Source organism: Erythrolamprus reginae, chromosome 9, assembly GCF_031021105.1.
Source record: "Erythrolamprus reginae isolate rEryReg1 chromosome 9, rEryReg1.hap1, whole genome shotgun sequence".
Taxonomy (NCBI): Eukaryota; Metazoa; Chordata; class Lepidosauria; order Squamata; family Dipsadidae; genus Erythrolamprus; species Erythrolamprus reginae.
The window spans coordinates 47,435,262-47,459,288 of record NC_091958.1 but is presented as its reverse complement, the minus strand read 5'-3'; the positions used below and the strand labels follow the sequence as shown (position 1 = coordinate 47,459,288).

Genomic DNA, 24,027 nt, shown 5'->3' with positions numbered 1-24,027 from the left:
AAGGGTCACTTCCGGTGGCGGAGGCTGCCGCCTTGGTCCGGGCGGAGGGGGGTGGGGCGGGGGAGGAGGGAAGCGAGGGAGCCCAGTTGCTCCGGCTTGGCGAGCAGCATGAGCGGTGAGTGCGGCTGCCGGTGGGGTTTTTTGTGTGTGGGTGTGTGTTTCCCGCCCTCTGTCTCGTGCCGAGGATGATGGTGAGGGAGGAAGGGGCGGAGGAGGCGGCGCTCTGTCCATGCCCAGAGGCTCCCTTGCCCACGGTTCATCTCCTATCCCTTTCTGCGGGCGGGACTTTACCAGCTTCCTAAGCTGGCGAAGCTCCTTTCCGCTCCCTTGAAGCCCCTCCAAAGCTCCAGGCGCTTGGCGTATGCTCAGAGACAACCCGTCCTTCCCTTGGGCTTCGTGCTTTTTGCTCCTTTGCATTAGCCTGGCAGGGCGCTCTGCACTCTCTCAGAGGCACTTTTGCTATTTTTGGGGGGGAGGGGGGGTGATGGGCGTTGCTGTTGGGGGGGCGAGGCCCGGCAGGAAGCGCTCTGTACCCGCTCAGAGACACTCTTGCCAAATTTTTTAAAGGGGTTGTGGCAGGCTCTGGGCGCTCTGGTTTTATATTAAAAATAAGACAAACAAACATACAAACATGCATATTTACACAACACATATAGCATATAAGATACATTTGGTAGGTAGCATTAAACCTGGGCGTCAGGTATGTCGTTGACACTTTCGTTTTACAGCTCATTAGTATTACATCTTTGTATTTTCCTATATATGGTAATTATTGTTTACATTAATGTCATTCTTATTTGGTTCTGACTTCTACTAGTATAATTTATTATTTTATTTTATTGGGTTTATATGCTGTTCCTCTTCAGGGTGGCTTACAGCATATAAAAAAATAAAAAAATACAATACAATGTCCCATAATATAGTATAGTCAATTATATTCAGTTATCGTTAAGTTAAAACATTGTTTTCTTTGGCAGCAACAGTTCTTTGGTTTGATTAGCCCGTAGTAACTAAGTATGTGAATTTTCCTATAGTTTCTTCCTGTCAGTACAGAAAGTGGGTTGTTATTGTTCCCTGGTGGGGTCTTGGCTCTGGGCACTTTGTACGCGCTCAGAAGTGCTCTGATTGTTTTCATAGGTAGTTGAGAATTCTGAGCACTCTTTGCCTGCTCAGAGGCATTCTTTACCAGTTTTATAAAAGGGCGGAGGGGATTTCGGGCACCCTGTAGTTGCTCAGAGTGTCTCTGACAATGTTATGAAGGAGTTCCTGCCTAAGCAGGGATTGGACTAGAAGACCTCCAAGGTCCCTTCCAACTCGTTGTTGTTATTATTACTATTACTAGTTGATGTGTATTAACTATTATTAGTTGATGTGGCCCTGGGCCCTTTGTATCTGCTCAAAGGCATTCTCCTAGTTTGCTTGAGTTTTGGGACACTCTGTACCTGCTCAGAAGCTTTGCCAGTTTTCTTAATGGCTCGAGGAGATTCCGGACTCTTTATAGTAAATCAGAGACTCTCTGCCAACATACTTTGGCTTCTCTTCTAATCACATAAATCTTTTTATTGCCTTTTACCAGTTTTCTTAAGAGGATGACGTGGCTCTGGGCACTCTGTACCCCCTCAGAGGCATTCTGCCATCTTTCTTAAGAAAATAGTATAAGGGCAGACTAGATGGACCATGAGGTCTTTTTCTGCCATCAGACTTCTATGTTTCTATCTTTCTTAAGAAGTTAATGAAGCTTTAGGCACTCTGCGTTTGCTCAGAATCTGCCCATTTCTTTAAGGAGTTAACATGGTTATGACCACTCTTTACCTGTTCAAGCACACTTTCTTTCAAAAGATGTATTTTCAAAAGGCAACTGGACTTTCTTGGTTCATTTTCCTCAAAGTCGTTTCGCTTCTCCTCCAAAAATCTTCTTCAGTTAGTTCAGTTCTTCAGAACTGAAGAAGCTCCTCGGAGGAGAAGTGAAACGTCTTCCAGGGGGAAAAAAAGGCCAAGAAAGTCCAGTTGCCCTTTGAAAAAAGTACTTTGGTGACAACTATGACTTGGATGATTGAGAATCTCCATAAATATCCTCCATAGATATCCTTAATTATATTTCTTTTATTTCTTTGAGGTGTAAACCCTTCTGCATTTTTCTAAGTGCTGTGATTGTTTTGCTTCAGTTGTGAAAGGGGAAATAAAATGTATAGGTTACATTTTCTGTTAAACTTCAACTTGCTTTATGAACTGGCTGTGGGTCAGTTTTTCAGAGCTAAATGAGATCATGTCGCAATTGCCCTCTTTTATCCTGGTAGTAGAATGAATATCTGGATGTGTAGTTACTTGACAATAGAATTGCTCAAGCGGATTTCTTTTTAATGCAACTATAAAGTGTGCACTCAGTCAGAAAATCCAGATTCATTTATTTTGCACACTCGCAAACGCATTCCGCCACTTTTGATAGCTTCATTTTTCACTATATTTGTTTACCTCTTGAAGGAATTTGGTGGAAAGGATCAAACAGCAATTTTTAAAAATATTTTTTATTAATTTTCTATTACATTCCTTGGTGCTTAATAAACATGTTGTCTGGATATTTTAAATTGCTTAACAATATAAATTCCCTTCTTACTCTCCACTCCTTTTTCCCAACCATTGGTAAAATAAGTTTCATGTTTGATACTACAGTATTTGTGCCTTCTTTCTGTTTGATTTTTCAATGTAAGCCTATCCATTTGTGCACAATCTAATATCTTCTTAATTATCTTTTCAGCTTGCGGTATTTCTTCATTTTTCCAATATTGTGCAAAAATAATCCTCGCTGCTGTTTAAAACATGTAGTCAGAAAATACAGATTCATTTATTTGCACACTCACAAATGCATTCAGTCACTTTTGATAGCTTCACATTTCACTACAGTTGCTTTAAATATTTGTTTAGGGAATCCGGTGGAAAGGATCAACAGCATTTTTGTGTGCATGTTGTTGTGTTTGAGTAACTTTGTCACACTGACTTGATATTTTTACATTGTTTGCTGAATGTTGCTTGGTAAGCAAACTGCCTTGCATTGAGTAATTGGATACTATAGTTTTAAATATCCTTTAAGTCCTACTGCAAATGGACTGCCGTAGCCGAACCCCATCTGTTACTTTAGGAAAATTATCTGGATCCCAGCAGAATATAAAAAAAACCCCTCACATTTTTAAAGAAAGACTTTGGTTTGCAGGCATGCTGTTATTATATTACAGTTTAAGTGACTTTCCTCCTAGGTTCCATTTAGAATATATCAGAATTTCACTGTGGTATCCATAACACCAGCTGAGAAGCAGTGGCTTAAAAGATGCTCTTAATTAAACACTTCATGTGTTTAATCCTCCTCCCTTCTGTTATATTGAAAATTACAGTCTGTTGGCAAAGAAAGAGCCTTAATTTCTTTTTTTACCTTTCCCCCTCATATTAAGAAGAGAATTTATTGGCAAAATGTCGTTTGGCGGGACCCAGGGGAAGAGCCTTCTCTGTAGCGGCCCCTACCCTTTGGAACCAACTCCCCCCAGATATCAGAGTTGCCCCCACCCTCTTTGCCTTTCGTAAGCTCCTTAAAACCCACCTCTGTCTTCAGGCATGGAGGAATTGAGACTTTCTCTCCTCCTAGGCTTATAAAATTTATGCATGGTATGTTAGTATGTATGATTGGTTTTTAAATTGGGGTTTTAAATTAACTTAAACTTAGATATTACATTTGTTTACATTGTATTATTATTGCTGTGAGCCTCCCCGAGTCTGCGGAGAGGGGCGGCATACAAATCTGATAAGTAAGTAAGTAAGTAAGTAAGTAAGTAAGTAAGTAAGTAAGTAAGTAAGTAAATAAATAAATAAATATGGAGATACAGTGATACCTCATCTTACAAACGCCTCGTCATGCAAACTTTTTGAGATACAAAACCGGGGTTTAAGATTTTTTTGCCTCTTCTTACAAACTATTTTCACCTTACAAACTCACCGTCGCCGTTGGGATGCCCTGCCTCCGGACTTCCGTTGCCAGAGAAGCACCCGTTTTTGCGCTGCTGGGATTCCCCTGAGGCTCCTCTCCATGGGAAACCCCACCTCCGGACTTCCGTTGCCAGCGAAGCACTTGTTTTTGCGATGCTGGGATTCCCCTGCAGCATTGCAAAACACACAGAAGTCCAGAGGTGGGGTTTCCTATGGAGGGGAGCCTCAAGGGAATCCCAGCAGTGCAAAAACGGGCGCTTCGGCTGGCAAAAGGGGTGAGTTTTGGGCTTGCACGCATTAATCGCTTTTCCATTGATTCCTATGGGAAACATTGTTTCGTCTTACAAACTTTTCACCTTAAGAACCTCGTCCCGGAACCAATTAAGTTTGTAAGACAAGGTATCACTGTATTCCTAATATACTTTTGCAAGTCATGTACTCTGGAGCAGCAACTACTCATCTAAACACAGGAATTTGATACCTGTACTTTGCGTAGAGTCATCCAGTGCACTTTAGCTGAATTGTTAATGCGTTGAGGTTTGGCACTCAGGAATAAAATGTGAAGCAGCTGAGTAAGGATGAAAAGTGGTAGACTTTAGCAAGTCAGCAATTTGATATCAGAAATGACTGCTCTTTCTTTCCTTCCCCCTACCTCTTTGCTTCCTTGAAATCTTTAAGGAATAATTGTTATACAGCTCATCTGTTTGGAACCCATATCGCATCTCAGACATTAACACCCTTGAAAATGTCCAAAGATACTTCACCAGAAGAGCCCTTCATTCCTCCACTCGAAACAGAATACCCTACGAGACTAGACTTTCAATCCTGGGCCTAGAAAGCCTAGAACTAAGACGCCTTAAACAAGATCTAAGTACAGTATTGCCCACAAGATCATATGCTGCAACGTCCTGCCTGTCGGCGACTACTTCAGCTTCAACCACAACAACACAAGAGCACACAACAGATTTAAACTTAATATTAACCGCTCCAAACTTGACTGTAAAAAATATGACTTCAGTAATCGAGTTGTCGAAGCGTGGAACTCATTACTGGATTCCGTAGTGTCATCCCCAAACCCCCAACACTTTACCCTTAGATTATCTATGGTTGACCTATCCAGATTCCTAAGAGGTCAGTAAGGGGCGAGTACAAGTGCACTAGAATGCCTTCTGTCCCCTGTCCTATTGCTCTCCTATATCTCCTATACCTTTCTTCTATTCCTATATCTCTTCTTCTATTCTTTCATTGATATGTTCTATTACTTTATCTTCTTTTCTATTATTTCTTAGATATATTTTATCTCCTCTATAACCTTCATCATGTATTTTACTATGTGTATATAGATATATACCCACTAAAATCCTCATTGTGTATTGGACAAAATAAATAACTAATTCAATAAAATAAATTCAATAAAATAAAATAAAATAAATAACTAAATAAATATAAATATCAGCTTGGGCCAGAAATCCAAAGTTGGAATCTGTAGTTCTCAGAAATAGTGTGACAGAATGCAAAATCAGCAACTTAGCTAACCGATGCTCCCGAACAGAATGAATGTTTTTGATTAGTCAACCATTAATAATAGTCTCCATAAAGGTTTTTTTTTAAAGTTTCTTTAAAAATTAGCAGTACTGTACAATTAAAAACATTGTACATGGTGTGACTTTTGCGGTTTAAACATTTTACTTTACAGCAAATATAGTTCCTTTATGGCCACATAAATATCTACAATCTTCACTATCCCAACACAAAATGTTGTTGTTGATTTAAAACGTTTATCTAACTGCTCATCTGATAACTAACTTTGAACAGCTCAAAATCAAAAGTGAAAACAAGATAAAAACCTTAATAAAGCTATAAAACTAAGCCCATTAAAAACAGCAAAAATATATAGTCTTTTGTTTAAGCACTTAGAAGAAAATAAAAGTTTAGAGAAGATAAGGAGGGTCGAGGCCTGGGGAAGGGAGTTCCATGGAGCAGGGGCTGACTCCCCCCAGATGACAGTTTTTAGAGGAAGGGACTAGGAGCATGCCAACTCTATCTGTTCTGGTAGGATGGTACAGATCAGAAGTGGGTTTCAGCAGGTTCCGACTAATTCTGGAGAACCGGTAATGGAAATTTTGAATAGTTTGGAGAACTGGTGGCAAGAATTTTGAGTAGTTTGGAGAACTGGTAGTGGAAAGTTTGAATAATTTGGAGAACCGGTAGAGGAAAGTTTGAGTAGTTCGGAGAACCAGGAGTGGACATTTTGAGTAGTTCGGAGAACTGGTAGTGGACATTTTGAGTAGGCCGGAGAACCGGTAGTGGACATTTTGAGTAGGCTGGAGAACCTGTAGTGGACATTTTGAGTAGGCTGGAGAACCGGTAGTGGACATTTTGAGTAGGTCGGAGAACCGGTAGTGGACATTTTGAGTAGTTCAGAGAACCAGTAGTGGACATTTTGAGTAAGCTGGAGAACCGGTAGTGGACATTTTCAGTAGTTTGGAGAACCGGTAGTGGACATTTTGAGTAGGTCGGAGAACCGGTAGTGGACATTTTGATTAGGCCTCAGAACCAGTAGTGGACATTTTGAGTAGGCCAGAGAAACGGTAGTGAAAATTTTGAGTAGTTCGGAGAACCGGTAGTGGACATTTTGAGTAGTTCGGAGAACCGGTAGTGGAAAATTTGAGTAGTTCGGAGAACCGGTAGTGGACATTTTGAGTAGTTCGGAGAACCGGTAGTGGACATTTTGAGTAGGCCGGAGAACCGGTAGTGGAAAATTTGAGTAGGCCGGAGAACCGGTAGTGGACATTTTGAGTTGGCCGGAGAACCAGTAGTGGACATTTTGAGTAGTTTGGAGAACCGTTAGTGGACATGTTGAGTAGTTCGGAGAACCGTTAGTGGACATTTTGAGTAGTTCGGAGAACCGGTAGTGGACATTCTGAGTAGTTCGGAGAACTGGTAGTGGACATTTTGAGTAGGCTGGAGAAACGGTAGTGAAAATTTTGAGTAGTTTGGAGAAACGGTAGTGGACATTTTGAGTAGGCTGGAGAAACGGTACTGAAAATTTTGAGTAGGCCGGAGAACCGGTAGTGGACATTTTGAGTAGGCTGGAGAAACGGTAGTGAAAATTTTGAGTAGGCCGGAGAAACGGTAGTGGACATTTTGAGTAGGCCGGAGAAACGGTAGTGAAAACTTTGAGTAGTTTGGAGAACCGGTAGTGGAAATTTTGAGTAGTTCGGAGAACCAGTAGTGCAAACTTCCTCTCTTTCTCTTTCTCTCTCTCTATGTGTGTATGTGTGTGTGCATATATCTGTTTGTAGAAATGGCACAATTAATTTCCAAGGAGCTGGGATTGTTTTGGAGAAGAGGAAGAAACCCCCCCCCCCTCCTGGTTTTGCAAAGACATATTCCATTCATTCTCACCTAGTTGAAAATGGAAAGAATGTTTACTATATCATAACACGTATGTTCTTGAATTTTAGGGCTGCAGAACAGTGCTGCCCGAAGACAGTTCTTACTTGAGCGCTTACTGGATGCGGTTAAACAGGTGAGAAATGGAAAGTTCCCCTGCTCGAAGTCACAACGACACTGAAAAAAGTGCCTTACGTCCAGTGCTGGCACTGCAACAACTTTGCAGCACCTCACACTTTCTTTCCTTTAAAAAAAATAAAAAGAGCTCTGGTGTTTAAAATTGTGTGAGTGCAAACTGTGGAGTACATGAGAATTTCTCCCATCCCATTGTTGTTAATGCACCGATTTTGTCTTACAGTGTCAGATCCGATTTGGAGGAAGGAAAGAGATCGCTTCTGACTCAGATAGTAGGTCAGTTTGAAATAACATGATTTTTTTGGGTGGTGGTGGTGGTGGATGAGAAACATAGAAACATAGAAGACTGACAGCAGTAAAAGACCTCATGGTCCATCTAGTCTGTCCTTATACTATTTCCTGTATTTTATCTTAGGATCGATATATGTTTATCCCAGGCATGTTTAAATTCAGTTACTGTGGATTTACCAACCATGTCTGCTGGAAGTTTGTTCCAAGGATCTACTACTCTTTCAGTGAAATAATATTTTCTCCCGTTGCTTTTGATCTTTCCCCCAACTAACTTCAGATTGTGTCCCCTTGTTCTTGTGTTCACTTTCCTATTAAAAACACTTCCTTCCTGAACCTTATTTAACCCTTTAACATATTTAAATGTTTCGATCATGTCCCCCCTTTTCCTTCTGTCCTCCAGACTATACAGATTGAGTTCAATAAGTCTTTCCTTATTTATTTATTTATTTATTTATTTATTTATTTATTTATTTATTTATTTATTTATTTTATTTTATTTTATTTTATTTTATTTTATTTTATTTTATTTTATTTTATTTATTTATTGGATTTGTATGCCGCCCCTCTCCGTAGACTCGGGGCGGCTAACAACAATGATAAAAACAGCATGTAACAATCCAATCCAATGCTAAAATAACTAAAAAACCCTTATTATCTTGTTCCAAACTGTAAGATGGAGAAGAGGTTTGGAAATGAAAGTGATGAAAGTACAATTGATCGGGCTCGTTCTGGGAATCCCCTTAAAGCACAGGCATTATTACAGCAGGGAAATCATCTTATGTATGCAGAGAGAGAGAGACAGAAAATGGATGATATCTCTGCACCTCCTTGCAAATTCTTAGCAGGGCCCCTGGTAGAATTGTTTTAAAACAAGTCAATTTAAAATCACGGTTTCAATCAGTAGTAACAAAAAATCAACTCGATTTAAATCATAATTTTTAAAGAGCAACTGTCTTCTCTGTACTCCAAAAGCATTTTTATTAAAATAAATTGATAAAAATAAATCCAATTTAATTTTTTTTAAAAACCCATTTTAAAAATTATCGATTTTTACCCACCCTGGCAGGAGCTATGAGGGGCGGCCCCAATTTATTTATTTATTAGATTTGTATGCCGCCCCTCTCCGTAGATTCAGGGCAGCTCACAGCAATAATAATACAATGTAAACAAATCTAATATTTAAGTTAATTTAAAACCCCAATTTAAAAACCAATCATACATACTAACATACCATGCATAAATTTCATAAGCCTAGGGGGAGGGAAAGTCTCAATTCCCCCATGCCTGACGGCAAAGGTGGGTTTTAAGGAATTTACGAAAGGCGAGGAGGGTGGGGGCAGTTCTAATCTCTGGGGGGAGCTGGTTCCAGAGGGTCGGGGCCGCCACAGAGAAGGCTCTTCCTCTGGGTCCCGCCAAACGGCATTGTTTAGTTGATGGGACCCGGAGAAGGCCAACTCTGTGGGACTGCGGAGTGTTGGTGTAACATGGGCATACTTAGAGAAGCCCATGACTGCTCTCGCAGCTGCATTCTGCACGATCTGAAGTTTTCCGAACACTTTTCAAAGGTAGCCCCATGTAGAGAGCGTTACAGTAGTCGAACCTAAGTCAATCCCACTTAGCTTTGAGGAAGTCAATGTAAGAAGCTTTCACACCCCTCAGTTTCTCTTCTCTGTTTTTAGGGTTAGAGACATAATACCAATAATTTTCAGGAAATTTCTGTTGTTATGCTGTGGTTGCATCCCGTCTGTTTCTTCAGAAAAACAACTGTGCTCCGATGTCTTGTTTCTCTTCTTCTTCTGTTTTCTTTTTATATCGTGGCTATTATGATATGAAGCTGCAAGCTGAGACTGTTTGGCTTTGCAGTGCACACTTTTAGGAAACTTCTAAGCCCTTGATGAGAAATCTATAAACAGAATTAGGCGAGAGAGAATTGTAACAGCACGTAGCTCTGGAGTGGGAGTTACCCTTGATGATGTTCACTGACTGTATGGCTTGAATGTTGTCCTTTCTAAAAACGAACAAAAAAGACAGCTGTTGTGGCCCACCAGCGTAGGGGAGCTGGCAGTAGATTCGGACAGTGATGAGGTTGGGGAGGAACATGGGCCAGTCCTGGAGTCTGGGGAAGGCTCTACGTCGGAGCAGGGAGAGGGCCAGGGCAGTCTGGCAGTTACCAGCTGCCTCTGGAGTCAGACATTAGCAAGGCAGACAGAGAATTGGAGCTTGTTCCCAGTGGCCGTATGTGCAGAGATGCCAGATGAAAGGAACAGCTAAGGAACAAGGGTCGACTTGGGAGTAAGGCCACAGGTGGACGACGAATGGCCCCTCACATAGGGAATAAAAGCGGTGCGAAAGGGGGGGGGGTTGCAGGAGATAATAAGTTCATTTGGGCAAAGATCTGTTTATTATTTATTTTACTTATTAATTGGATTTATATGCCACTCCTCTCCGAGGACTCAGGGCAGCTTACAACATGTGAAAAAACCCCCCCAATTCCAATATCCTGAATCCAATTAATTTAGACTAGCTAAACTAAAACTCCCGTAACATTAAAAGTCAATCATTCTCCTTTCAAAGAACCAAAATACAGTGCATTCGCCGGCCAGGGGGATAGAGTTTAATAGCCTCAAGCCTGGCGGCATAGATGAGTCTTTAGACTCTTGCGGAAGGCGAAGAGGGTGGAGGCAGTGTGAATCTCTGGGGGGGAGATGATTCCAGAGAGCCGGGCCCCCCACAGAGAAGGCCCTTCCCCTAGGTCCCACCAAGCAACATTGTCTAGTTGACGAGACCTGTAGAAGGCCAAGTCTGTGGGACCTAACTGGTCGCTGGGACTCATGTGGCAGGATGATGTTCCTGCACCCATGCCAAGTACAGTGGTACCTCTGCCTAAGAACGCCTCTACTTACAAACTTTTCTAGATAAGAACCGGGTGTTCAAGATTTTTTTGCCTCTTCTCAAGAACCATTTTCCACTTACAAACCCGAAGGCAGGGAGAAGCCTCCGTGGGGCCTCTCTAGGAATCTCCTAGGGGGAAACAGGGCCAGAAAAGGCATGGAGAAGACTCCATGGGGCCTCTCTAGGAATCTCCTGGGAGGAAACAGGGCCAGAAAAGGCAGGGAGAAGCCTATGTGGGGCCTCTCTAGGAATCTCCTGGGAGGAAACAGGGCCGGAAAAGGCAGGGAGAAGACTCCATGGGGCCTCTCTAAGAATCTCCTGGGAGGAAAAAGGGCCGGAAAAGGCAGGGAGAAGACTCCATGGGGCCTCTCTAGGAATCTCCTGGGAGGAAACAGGACCGGAAAAGGCAGGGAGAAGCCTATGTGGGGCCTCTCTAGGAATCTCCTGGGAGGAAGACCGGAGGACCGGAAAAGGCAGGGAGAAGCCTATGTGGGGCCTCTCTAGGAATCTCCTGGGAGGAAACAGGACCGGAAAAGGCAGGGAGAAGCCTATGTGGGGCCTCTCTAGGAATCTCCTGGGAGGAAACAGGGCCGGAAAAGGCAGGGAGAAGCCTCCGTGGGGCCTCTCTAGGGATCTCCTGGAAGGAAACAGGGCCAGAAAAGGCAGGGAGAAGCCTCCGTGGGGCCTCTAGGAATCTCCTGGGAGGAAACAGGGCCTCCACCCTCCCTGTGGTTTCCCCAATCGCACACATCATTTGCTTTTACATTGATTCCTATGGGAAAAATTGCTTCTTCTTACAAACTTTTCCATTTAAAAACCTGGCCGTGGAACGAATTAAGTTCGTAAGTGGAGGTACCACTGTATTGTCTCTTGTAGCAGTGAGCCTGAAAGATATCGTCATGGCAGCATTCCTTTTTGAAATAAAAAAGTAGTACTTCTTCCCCCTCCTCTCTCCCAACATAAAACCATGGAGGGAGGGGTTATATTTGAGATTTCCGTGGAGCATCTTCCCACCCTAAGCTTGAACCTCTGTACCCCCTTAGCATCAGCAGGGGCCGGCTCGCCTCCGTGGCCCTGGCAAGTTAGCTCTCGGTCCCTTCTCCATTCTGCACAGTGTTTCTCATTTGATGCGCGGTTCTTTTTCAGGGTCACGTGCCTCTGCGCGCAGTTCGAGTCCGTCCTTCAGCATGGTTTGAAGAGGACCCGGGGGTTGGCTTTAACCGCCGCCGCCATCAAGCAAGTCACCGGCTTCTCCACTAAAACTGAAATGGGTAAATTCCGCCTTTTAACCATGCGTGCCTGTTCCTCGTTTTCCCCTCTTCCAAAAATGCTTCCTTCCATGCAGTGAAGGGTTGCAATCTTTTTTACTACCACGCTGTGGGTGTGGCTTATTTTGTGGGTGTGGCTTGCTTGCCATGTGACCAGGTGGGAGTGGCTTGATGATCATATGATCGGGAGTGGCTTAAAAGTCATGTGACTGGCTTAAAGGGGGCCAACCTGATGTCACTCACGTCAAGGGTTTGGGTTTGGGTTTGGGTTAGAGTGCCTTGACTTTCCCTCTCTATTTACTACAGTATTACTGAACATCCAAAATATACTACTTAATTCTGTGTATATATGCTATATGTACAGATACGTATTTATTTATTTATTTATTTATTGGATTTGTATGCCGCCCCGCTCCGTAGACTCAGGGCGGCTAACAACAATAATAAAAACAGCATGTAAATCCAATACTACAACAACTAAAAACCCCTTATTTTAAAACCAATCATACCTGTATTATACACAGACACACAAAAATGTACATTATCTACTATATAAACTAACTGTATGTTAACACACGCATAGCACTTCTAAAATTATACACATTCAACCTCGTTTACTGCAGTAGGAAAAACATACCCAGAGCCCAGAATGGGAAAAAAAAGAAAAAAAATTCAAAAATTTTCTACTGGTCTTGCGTATATGACCGTACCCGTAGGAGCTCATCACTGCTTCCATGCCAACTGAACTCATTTCAACAGCACAATTTTTAAAAAAATATTTCTGGGCAATTTTTTTTCTGATCGCAGAATCACATGGGTTTTTTTCCCCTGGCACCAAAAAAGGCTCAGAGCCTTTTTGGTGTGTGGGGAAAAAAACCCTGCTTGATGCCGCGGTGAGAAAAAAAGTTGCCCGGAAGCGGGGGGAAAAAAATTCATCTCAAAAGCAAAAACAGACGCTAGAACTTGATTCGGGGTGGAATTCCATGCTTAAAAATGGTACTGCTTGCTGTTCCTCCCTGAGTTGAAGCGTGGATAGGCCTCCTTATAATGGCTATTGTTCCCCATGTTGGGAACCAGGGGTGGGTTCCTAATGGTCCGGTCCAGTGTAGACGCTCATATAGTAGCCGGCTATTGATGTAATTGTGGTGTGACGGCTCCGGTACTGTCTGTGCCGATCCGTGCTCGTGCCACCACTATTGGGTTCCTACACAGTATGGGCCACACTGCCTACCGTTACCGAAAAGGACTTGTGTGTGCCGCTCCATGCCTCCAGCATTTATTTATTTATTTATTAGATTTGTATGCCACCCCTCTCCGTAGACTCGGGGCGGCTCACAGCAATAATAAACAATATATAACAAATCTAATAATTTAAAAAACACTAAAAACCCCATTATTAAAAGCAAACATACATACAGGCATACTATACATAACTGTATATGCCCGGGGGAGATGTTTCAGTTCCCCCATGCCTGACGGCAAAGGTGGGTTTTAAGGAGTTTACGAAAGGCGAGGACGGTGGGGGCAGTTCTAATCTCTGGGGGGAGCTGGTTCCAGAGGGTCGGGGCCGCCACAGAGAAGGCTCTTCTCCTGGGTCCCGCCAAACGGCATTGTTTAGTTGACGGGACCCGGAGAAGGCCGACTCTGTGGGACCTAATCGGTCGCTGGGATTCGTGCGGCAGAAGGCGGTCCCGGAAATATTCTGGCCCGATGCCATGAAGGGCTTTATAGGTCATAACCAACACTTTGAATTGTGACCGGAAACTGATCGGCAACCAATGCAGACTGCGGAGTGTTGGTGTGACATGTGCATATTTAGGGAAGCCCATGATTGCTCTCGCAGCTGCATTCTGCACGATCTGAAGTTTCCGAACACTTTTCAAAGGTAGCCCCATGTAGAGAGCGTTACAGTAGTCAGGCCTCGAGGTGATGAGGGCATGAGTGACTGCGAGCAGTGACTCCCGGTCCAAATAGGGCCGCAACTGGTGCGCCAGGCGAACCTGGGCAAACGCCCTCCTCGCCACAGCTGAAAGATGGTTCTCTAATGTGAGCTGTTCTGCGCATGTACTGGAAGCAAAATCTTGGGGACATGAGTGTGTGTGAGATTTTGGCAATTTTTGGCTTCTGCGCCCGCAGGGTTGTAATATTGAGATGGGTACTTGTGAATCTCCCTTTTTCTCCCCAGAATCCATATTCTGGTACTATGTGAAAGAAGTTCTTAATAAACACGAACTGCAACGTTTCTATTCTCTGAGGAATATCACTACGGATACGGGACGAGGACGGGCTTGGTTACGCTGTGCTCTCAATGAACATTCCCTGGAAAGATATTTGCATATGCTGCTTGCGGATAAAAACCGCCTTAGGTAAGTTTTCTGAATGCTCTTCTTGGTGGGGGAAAGTTTTGAGGAGGGGACTTTTAGGTAGATGTCATTCTCAATAGAAGAGAATAGTTGAAGTTGTAAAGTTGAACTGTGGGGGCTTCTGTCAGCTTGATTGTTTTCGGGTAGACTTTTCACGACCCAAATAGGTAACATCATCAGTTGCTAGAAGGTAATTTTGGGAAAAATTGAAACATGAGAATTTTAAATTTTGGAAGCCAGATGGCAAAGATGAGAAATGGTGGTAGCATATACAGTACCTCCAAGGTCCCTTCCAATTCTATTGCAGTTAGTCCTCGACTTATGCCAGTTGAGCCCAAAATTTCCACTGCTAAACAAGACAGATTTTAATATATTTTTTTTTAAAAAACCCTGCCTTTTTATCTTCAGTGTCTTCTATGAAGACTGGTCCTTCTTGATGGACGAAGAACGATCCAGTATGATTCCCACCATGGCAGCTGGTAAGCATGGGCCAATGTCTTAGAACAGTGATGGTGAACCTTTTTTTCCTTGGGCGCCGAGAGAGCATGCGTGCGCGCTATCGCGCATGTGTGAGTGCCCACATTCGTTTCTTCAACAGTCCGTGGCTTGCATTGGCTGCCGATCAGTTTCCGGTCACAATTCAAAGTGTTGGTCATGACCTTTAAAGCCCTACATGGCATTGGACCAGATTACCTCCGGAACCACCTGCTACCGCACGAATCCCAGCGACCGATAAGGTCCCACAGAGTTGGCCTTCTCCGGGTCCCGTCGACTAAACAATGTCGTTTGGCGGGCCCCAGGGGAAGAGCCTTCTTTGTGGCGGCCCCGGCCCTCTGGAACCAACTCCCTCCGGAGATTAGAACTGCCCCCACCCTCCCTGTCTTTCGTAAACTACTCAAGTCTCACTTATGCCGCCAGGCATGGGGGAGTTAAGATATTCCTTCCCCCTAGGCCATTAAAAGTTATGCATGGTATTTTTGTGTGTATGTCTGGTTTATAATAAGGGTTTTTAGTTGTTTTATTAATTGGATTGTTACATATTGTTTTTTATCATTGTTGTTGGCCGCCCCGAGTCTGCGGAGAGGGGCGGCCTACAAATCCAATAAATGAATGAATGAATGAATGAATGAATGAATGAATTCATAATTCAATGCCTGGGGAAGGTGAAAACAGCTTCCCCTACCCCCCCGGAGGTCCTCTGGAGGCTGGAAATGGCCTGTTTCCCAACTTCTGGGGGGCCCACTAGGCTCGTGTTTCGCCCTCCCCAGGCTCCAAAGACTTCCTTGGAACCAGGGGAGGGTAAAAACGCCCTCCCCCACCCCTCCAAAGGCTCTCTGGAAGCCAAAAACGCCCTCCCAAAGCCTCTGTGAGATCCAAAAATCAGCTGGCCGGCACACACATGCATGTTGGAATTGAGCTAGGGCAACAGCTCGCGTGCCAGCAGATGTGGCTCCGCGTGCGACCTGTGGCACCTGTGCCATAGGTTTGCCATCACTGTCGGAGAGAGGCGGCATACAAATCCAATTAATTAATCAAATAAATTAATAAAACCTTGGCAACTTTTAAAAGCTGTGGACTTCATCCTTCCCAAATTCCCCAGCCAGAATTCCGGCATGCTGGCTGGGGAATTCTGGGAGTTGAAGTCCACATATCTTAGCCACCAAGATTGGACATCATTGATAGATCTGTCTTATTTCTCTCATATCCCTCTGGCCAATCCCAAGCTGTTTCTTTTTTCTCACTTACCCCAGCACATTGGAGGTTGTAGCATATGTGTTCTTTTTCACAATGTTGAACCCTTCATAGTTTAGACCAGTGGTTTTCAACCTGGGGGTCGGGACCCCTTTGGGGATGGAACGACCGTTTCACAGGGGTCGTCTAAGACCAGGGGGAAAGACAAATTTCCCTTGGTGTTAGGAACTAAATCTTCTATTCTGGCGCCTTGGAACATATTTTTACAATCCAACCAATCAGGTGTTTACAGTGAGGGCGTCCCTCTGACCTTCCTACCAATCAGCTTAAAGCTCTGCTGGGAGAATTGGCGCTAGACTTATGGTTGAGGGTCACCACAACATGAGGAACTTTTATTAAGCCATTAGAAAGGTTGACAGCCACTGGCCTAGATTTTCTTGTCTCAAACAATGCACCACCGTAACTCTTAGGAAAAAGCCATCTGCTTTGCAGTTAGAAGGTTCAGCTTCTTGTATCTCCAAAGAAAAAGACGATTGGCAAAGCTATTTTAATGCATGTATTTTTTGTACGGAGTAGTCCCATTCGAGTCAGTTTAGGCCAGGGGTCGGCAACCCACGGCTCAGGAGCTGCATGAGGCTCTTTCACTCTTCTGTTGTGACTCCAGAGCCGGTTGACACTATAATTTTGAGAGGAGCTTCCGGTTAGGAAGGGGAAAACCAGAGCGCTCTAGGAAGGAGGGTGGGTGAACCGGACTTCCGGTTGGCTCCAGAATTGAATTGGGGGGGGTGGTTTCCTGTTACGACCGTTGTGGCTTTTTTGAGTGTTTAAAGTTGCCGACCCCTGATTTAGGCAGACCTAAAATATATTCTTAAGCATAAAACGTATCAGGAAAGACTTAATGAACTCAATCTGTATAGTCTGGAGGACAGAAGGAAAAGGGGGGGACATCATCGAAACATTTAAATATGTTAAAGGGTTAAATAAGGTTCAGGAGGGAAGTGTTTTTAATAGGAAAGTGAACACAAGAACAAGGGGACACAATCTGAAGTTAGTTGGGGGAAAGATCAAAAGCCACGTGAGAAAATATTATTTCACTGAAAGAGTAGTAGATCCTTGGAACAAACTTCCAGCAGACGTGGTTGGTAAATCCACAGTAACTGAATTTAAACATGCCTGGGATAAACATATATCCATCGTAAGATGAAATACAGGAAATAGTATAAGGGCAGACTAGATGGACCATGAGGTCTTTTTCTGCTGTCAGTCTTCTATGTTTCTATGTTTCTATATATATTTTCCCATTTGTGCTTTATCCAAAGGGTTGAACTCTATTCTTTTTGCCATCAACATCGATAATAAGGATTTAAACGGACCGAGCAAATGCCCTCCCTCCGTCTCCGACCTTCTCAAGGAATCGACCCAGAATGTGACCTCTTTGCTGAAGGAATCCACCCAAGGCGTCAGCACCCTCTTCCGGGAGATCACCTCTTCCTCCCCTGTTTCCATGCTAATCAAATCCGACCAAGATGCGGATCTGCTGCCTATTTTATCCAAGAGCGTCAGCGGTGGTGAGTGCTCCTCAGTTAATGCTTCGTGACAGTTCAAGGTTAAAGCAACACACACACCCCTCCCAAAGGTCGCTTATGACCGGATTCTGACGTTCTGACAGCTGCAACAGACGCCGCCCCCTCCCTGCAATCCCACAACCACATTAGGAACACCTGTTCAGTTCTGGAGACCTCACCTACAAAAAGATATTGACAAAATTGAGCGGGTCCAAAGATGGGCTACAAGAATGGTGGAAGGTCTTAAGCATGAAACGTATCAGGAAAGACTTAATGAACTCAATCTGTATAGTCTGGAGGACAGAAGGAAAAGGGGGGACATGATCGAAACATTTAAATATGTTAAAGGGTTAAATAAGGTCCAGGAGGGAAGTGTTTTTAATAGGAAAGTGAACACAAGAACGAGGGGACACAATCTGAAGTTAGTTGGGGGAAAGATCAAAAGCAACGTGAGAAAATATTATTTTACTGAAAGAGTAGTAGATCCTTGGAACAAACTACCAGCAGATGTGGTTGGTAAATCCACAGTAACTGAATTTAAACATGCCTGGGATAAACATAGATCCATTGTAAGATGAAATACAGGAAATAGTATAAGGGCAGACTAGATGGACCATGAGGTCTTTTTCTGCCGTCAGACTTCTATGTTTCTATGTTTCTATGTAATTTGGACATCTCACAAAACCTGATTTCAACGTGGTTTAAAACGAGATTTCAAAAATAGGAGAACAGTCTTACCTTGCAAGGATCTTTGGGTTAAGGCTGGAGTCTCCAACCATGGCAGCTTTTAAGACCCGATGGACTTCAACTCCCAGAATTCAAATCCCCAACATGGCTGGCTGGAGAATTCTGGGAGTTGAAGTCCACAGGTATTTAAAAGTTGCCAAATCAAAAGTTGCCAAGCCATTCTTCCTTCCTTCCTTCAGATTTAAAGTGCCGGAAAGATCGCACGAAGAAAAAGAAGAAAATCACAAAAATCATCTCGTTCGATGATGAAGAGGGCCAACCTTTGGGGACCCCCATACGGGGCACAGTGGCAGGAGAAGACTCCGAAGACGGCTGCGATAGACTTTCAGCCTCGGCAGCTTCTTCAATGACCGAACAGGTGGATCTTCTGCCTGGCAACCAGGACGGAACGACGCCGAGACATCATTCTGAGTATCTGAACGGGGATTGCGGCTACCTGAAACTGGATGTCAAAAGCATAGATGATGAAGAGGCCGAGGAGAACGAGGAGAACCACGCCAGAACATTGAGGAACCCCAGTGTGATGGGAGACCCACAGGGGCTCACAAAGTGAGTCTGGATCGAATAAAGATAGCTCCAATGTGCATGTTTATTGCGGCCAGCTGGTTTTTGGCTCACACAGAGGCTCTGGGAGGGCCTTTTTGGCTTCCAGAGAGCCTCCAGGGGGATGGGGGAGTGTGCTTTTACCCTTCTCTGGTTCCAGGGAAGCGTTTGGAGCCTGGGAAGGGCGAAACACGAGCCTACTGGGCCCACCAGAAGTTGGGAAAGAGGCCTTTTCCGGCCTCCAGAGGGCCTCCGGGGAGCGGGGGAAGCTGTTTTCGCCCTCCCCAGGCATTGAATTATGGGTGTGGGCACTCATTCATGCCCGATAGCGCACGCCCATGCTCTTTCAGCACCCGGGGAAAAAAAGGTTCGCCATCACTGCTCTAGAGCAGTGTTTTTCAACCAGTGTGCCGCGAGACATGGTCAGGTGTGCCGCGAAGCTCAGCAAGAGAGAGAAAGAGAGAGAGAAAGAAAGCAAGAGAGAGAGAGAAAGAAAGAGAAAGAAAGCAAGAGAGAGAGAGAGAAAGAAAGAGAAAGAAAGCGAGAGAGAGAGAGAAAGAAAGCAAGAGAGAGAGAAAGCAAGAGAAAGAAAGCAAGAGAGAGAAAGCAAGAGAAAGAAAGCGAGAGAGAGAAAGAAAGAGAGAGAGAAAGAAAGAGAAAGAAAGCAAGAGAGAGAAAGAAAGAGAAAGAAAGCGAGAGAGAGAGAAAGAAAGAGAAAGAAAGCAAGAGAGAGAGAAAGAAAGCAAGAGGGAGAGAGAAAGAGAGGCAAGGAAGGAGGGGGAGATAGAAAGAACAAAAAAGAGAGGAAGGAAGGAAGAGAAAGAGAGATGGAGAGAGAGAGGAAGGAAGATAGAGAAAGAGGGAGAGAAATAGAGCGAAAGGGAGGAAGAGAGAGAGATAATTTTTTTGTCCAAACTTTTTTTAGCCCCCCCACTCCCCCCGCCGCTCAAGGTGCCCCATTATTTTGTATCTGTAAAAAATGTGCTGCAGCTCAAAAAAAGTTGAAAATCACGGCTCTAGAGCAAGTATGGTCTGTCTGTATGTCACCGTGAACCTATGGCACAGGGGCCACAAATGGCACATGGTACCATTTCGGTGGGCATGTGAGCTCGGGTTCGGCACTGGCCAGCTGATTTTCAGGACTTCTGGGCCCACTGGGCTTCGGAAACAGGTGGCTGTTTTTGTCCGTCCCCCCCAGTTCACTGGGGAATTCTGGGAATTGAAGTCCATGGATCTTCAAGTGGCCAAGGTTGGACATTCCCCTGTTATATATTGCGTCCTTTCCCACCACTTACTATTTTTTGTGGGTTTCTTTTAAAATAATTACCTAGACCTCCTGAAGTTGTGACGTCCCATTCGCTGGTTTGCACGGGGGCGCCTCTCCAAACGCTGAACGATGACGCGGACGAATTATTCCCAGTCACCGCTGTGGGTTCTTTCCCCCAGACGGGTAAGTAGGTTTGATATCACTAAATTAGCAGGTTGCATTAACAGAGGGATGGAATCAAGATCACTTGAAGTGTCAATACCACACTTGATAAGGCCTTGGTAAGGCCACACTTGGAATACTGCTTTCAATTTTGGTCGCCACGATGCAAAAAGGCAAGTAGGATGCTTGGCTGCACAGTTAGAGGTATAACAAGCAGGAAGAGGGAGATTGTGATCCCCTTATATAGAGCACTGGTGAGACCACATTTGGAGTACTGTGTTCAGTTCTGGAGACCTCACCTACAAAAAGATATTGACAAAATTGAACGGGTCCAAAGATGGGCTACAAGAATGGTGGAAGGTCTTAAGCATAAAACGTATCAGGAAAGACTTCATGGACTCAATCTGTATAGTCTGGAGGACAGAAGGAAAAGGGGGGACATGATTGAAACATTTAAATATATTAAAGGGTTAAATAAGGTCCAGGAGGGAAGTGTTTTTAACAGGAAAGTGAACACAAGAACAAGGGGACACAATCTGAAGTTAGTTGGGGGAAAGATCAAAGGCAACATGAGAAAATATTATTTTACTGAAAGAGTAGTAGATCCTTGGAACAAACTTCCAGCAGATGTGGTTGGTAAATCCACAGTAACCGAATTTGAACATGCCTGGGATAAACATATATCCATTGTAAGATAAAATACAGGAAATAGTAAAAGGGCAGACTAGATGGACCATGTGGTCTTTTTCTGCCGTCAGTCTTCTATGTTTCTATGTTTCTATGTTGAGACTCTAGAAAAAGTGCAGAGAAGAGCAACAACAGGGACCGCCTTCTGCTACACGAATCCCAGCGACCAGTTAGGTCCCACAGAGAGGGTCTTCTCCGGGTCCCGTCAACTAAACAATGTCGCTTGGCGGGACCCAGGGGAAGAGCCTTCTCTGTGGCCGCCCTGGCCCTCCGGAACCAACTCCCCCCAGAGATTAGAATTGCCCCCACCCTCCTTGCCTTTCGTAAGCTGCTTAAAACCCACCTCTGCTGCCAGGCATGGGGGAATTGAGATACTCTTTCCCCCTAGGCCTTTACAATTTACGCATGGTATGTCTGTATGTATGTTTGGTTTTTATAATAATGGGTTTTTAACTGTTTTTAGTATTGGATTATTATTATATGCTGTTTTATTATTGCTGTTAGCAATACAAATCCAATCCAATCAATCAATAAACAAACAAACAAACAAACAAAGAAAGATGATTAGGGGACTGGAGGCTAAAACATATGAAGAACAGTTGCAAGAACTGGGTATGTCTACTTTAATGAAAAGAAGGACCAGGGGAGACATGATAGCTGTATTCCAACATCTCAGGGGTTGCCACCAAGAAGACGGAGTTAAGCTATTCTCCAAAGCACCTGAGGGTAGAACAAGAAGCAATGGGTGAAACTAATCTGCGGTGAAACTAATCTTGTCTGCAGAGAGGGGCGGCATACAAATTTAATAAATAATAATAATAATAATAATAATAATAATAATAATAATAATAATAATAATGGAGAGAAGTAACTTAGAACTAAGGAGAAATTTCCTGACGGTGAGAACAATTAATCAGTGGAACAGCTTACCTCCAGAAGTTATGAATTCTCCAACCCTGGAAGTTTTAAAAGCAGATGTTGGATAACCATCTGTCTGAAGTAGTGTAGGGTTTCCTGCCAAGCCAGGGGTTTGGACTAGAAGACCTCCAAGGTGCCCTCCAACTCTGTTGTTCTGCTCTGCTCTGCTCTACTCTATTCTAAATACCCTCTATAGTCCCAAAGGGCTTTTTTCCAATTTTGTCATGACCTTTAAAGCCCTACATGGCTTTGGACCAGACTACCTCCGGAACCACCTGCTACCGCATGAATCCCAGCGACCGATAAGGTCCCACAGAGTTGGCCTTCTCCGGGTCCCGTCGACTAAACAATGTCGTTTGGCGGGCCCCAGGGGAAGAGCCTTCTCTGTGGCGGCCCCGGCCCTCTGGAACCAACTCCCCCTGGAGATTAGAATTGCTCCCACCCTCCCTGTCTTTCGTAAACTACTCAAGACTGATTTATACCACCAGGCATGGGGGAGTTGGGATATTCCTTCCCCCTAGGCCATTACAAGTTATGCATGGTATGTCTGTGTGTATGTTTGGTTTTATAATAGGGGTTTTTAGTTGTTTTATTATTGGATTGTCACATGCTGTTTTTATCATTGTTAGCCGCCCCGAGTCTACGGAGAGGGGCGGCATACAAATCCAATAAATTATTATTATTTCTATTTTCTTTGAAAACGCTTTGCTTCTTCTCTAAGAAGCTTCCTTCAAAACTGACCATCATGCCATCCCTGGTGGTCCACTTGATCAAAACTGAGTTGCTTGGCAACCAGGTAATCCCTTACTTACAACCCTTCTGTTAGTGACCGTTCGAAGTAACAACTGGGCTGAAAAAAAGTGATTTATCATCGTTTTTCCCACTTAACGGCTGTTGCAGCATCTCCATGATCACATGATCAAAATTCAGACTCCTGAATTTAGGATGCTTGGCTGCATAGCTAGAGGTATAACAAGCAGGAAGAGGGAGATTGTGATCCCACTATATAGAGCACTGGTGATACCACATTTGGAATACTGTGTTCAGTTCTGGAAACCTCACCTACAAAAAGATATTGACAAAATTGAACGGGTCCAAAGACGGGCTACAAGAATGGTGGAAGGTCTTAAGCATAAAACGTATCAGGAAAGACTTAATGGACTCAATCTGTATAGTCTGGAGGACAGAAGGAAAAGGGGGGACATGATCGAAGCATTTAAATATGTTAAAGGGTTAAATAAGGTCCAGGAGGGAAGTGTTTTTAATAGGAAAGTGAACACAAGAACAAGGGGACACAATCTGAAGTTAGTTGGGGGAAAGATCAAAAGCAACGTGAGAAAATATTATTTCACTGAATGAGTAGATTCTTGGAACAAACTTCCAGCAGATGTGGTTGGTAAATCCACAGTAACTGAATTTAAACATGCCTGGGATAAACATATATCCATTGTAAGATAAAATATAGGAAATAGTATAAGGGCAGACTAGATGGACCATGAGGTCTTTTTCTGCCGTCAGACTTCTATGTTTCTGACAACTGGCATGCACTTATGACTGTTGTAGCATAATGTGATCCCTTTTGCGTCCTTCTGACAAGTCATTGGGGAAAGCCAGATTCATTTAATAACCATGTTAAAATAACGTTAACTGCAATGATTCACTTAACAACCGTGGCGCGAAAGGTCGTAAAATGAGGCAGAATTAACTCAACCACTATCTTGTTTAGCAATGGAATTTTTGAGCTTAATTGTGGTTGTAAATCAGTGACTACTTGTAGACAAGAACTGGGACTTTTTTTTTTAGCAACTGTGTTCCTTCTGCCGAATTGTAGCATTTTAGTCCTTAAAGTTACATAACATGGGAACTTTAAAAAAAGAAGAAATCTATGCCAGCTAGTCGTTTTGTACAAATTATGCTTTTATTTCCTTCCCACGTCATTCATTTATGGGGAATTCCAACCCAGCGGACAATTTAGAGCATGAATTATTTAAGAAAATCTAATAGAGAAGAGGGAAAAACGATTAGGCAGCAGCCATAAAAGAAAAGAAAGCAATAATAAAATTCAATTACGCCCAGGACAAGTTGGTCAAGCAGAGCTCATACAAGGAAGGTTGGGCCTCAGGGCTATA

The 24,027-nt window shown here is 43.7% G+C and overlaps 1 protein-coding gene across 2 annotated transcripts in view; it reads left to right on the top strand.

Annotated features, from left to right (window-relative positions):
• Nucleotides 1-24,027, top strand: part of SNX29 (sorting nexin 29) — a 213,071-nt gene continuing 189,044 nt past the window's right edge. The window contains exons 1-9 of one of the 2 annotated variants that reach the window (XM_070761121.1): nt 1-115; nt 7,440-7,504; nt 7,727-7,779; nt 11,833-11,957; nt 14,140-14,320; nt 14,726-14,796; nt 17,329-17,577; nt 18,501-18,870; nt 20,196-20,314. In XM_070761121.1, coding sequence (XP_070617222.1) covers nt 109-115; nt 7,440-7,504; nt 7,727-7,779; nt 11,833-11,957; nt 14,140-14,320; nt 14,726-14,796; nt 17,329-17,577; nt 18,501-18,870; nt 20,196-20,314 — 1,240 coding nt within the window. In that variant the 5' untranslated portion in view covers nt 1-108. The remainder of the gene's footprint in view (nt 116-7,439; nt 7,505-7,726; nt 7,780-11,832; nt 11,958-14,139; nt 14,321-14,725; nt 14,797-17,328; nt 17,578-18,500; nt 18,871-20,195; nt 20,315-24,027) is intronic. The other variant, XR_011559849.1, reaches the window with a different exon arrangement.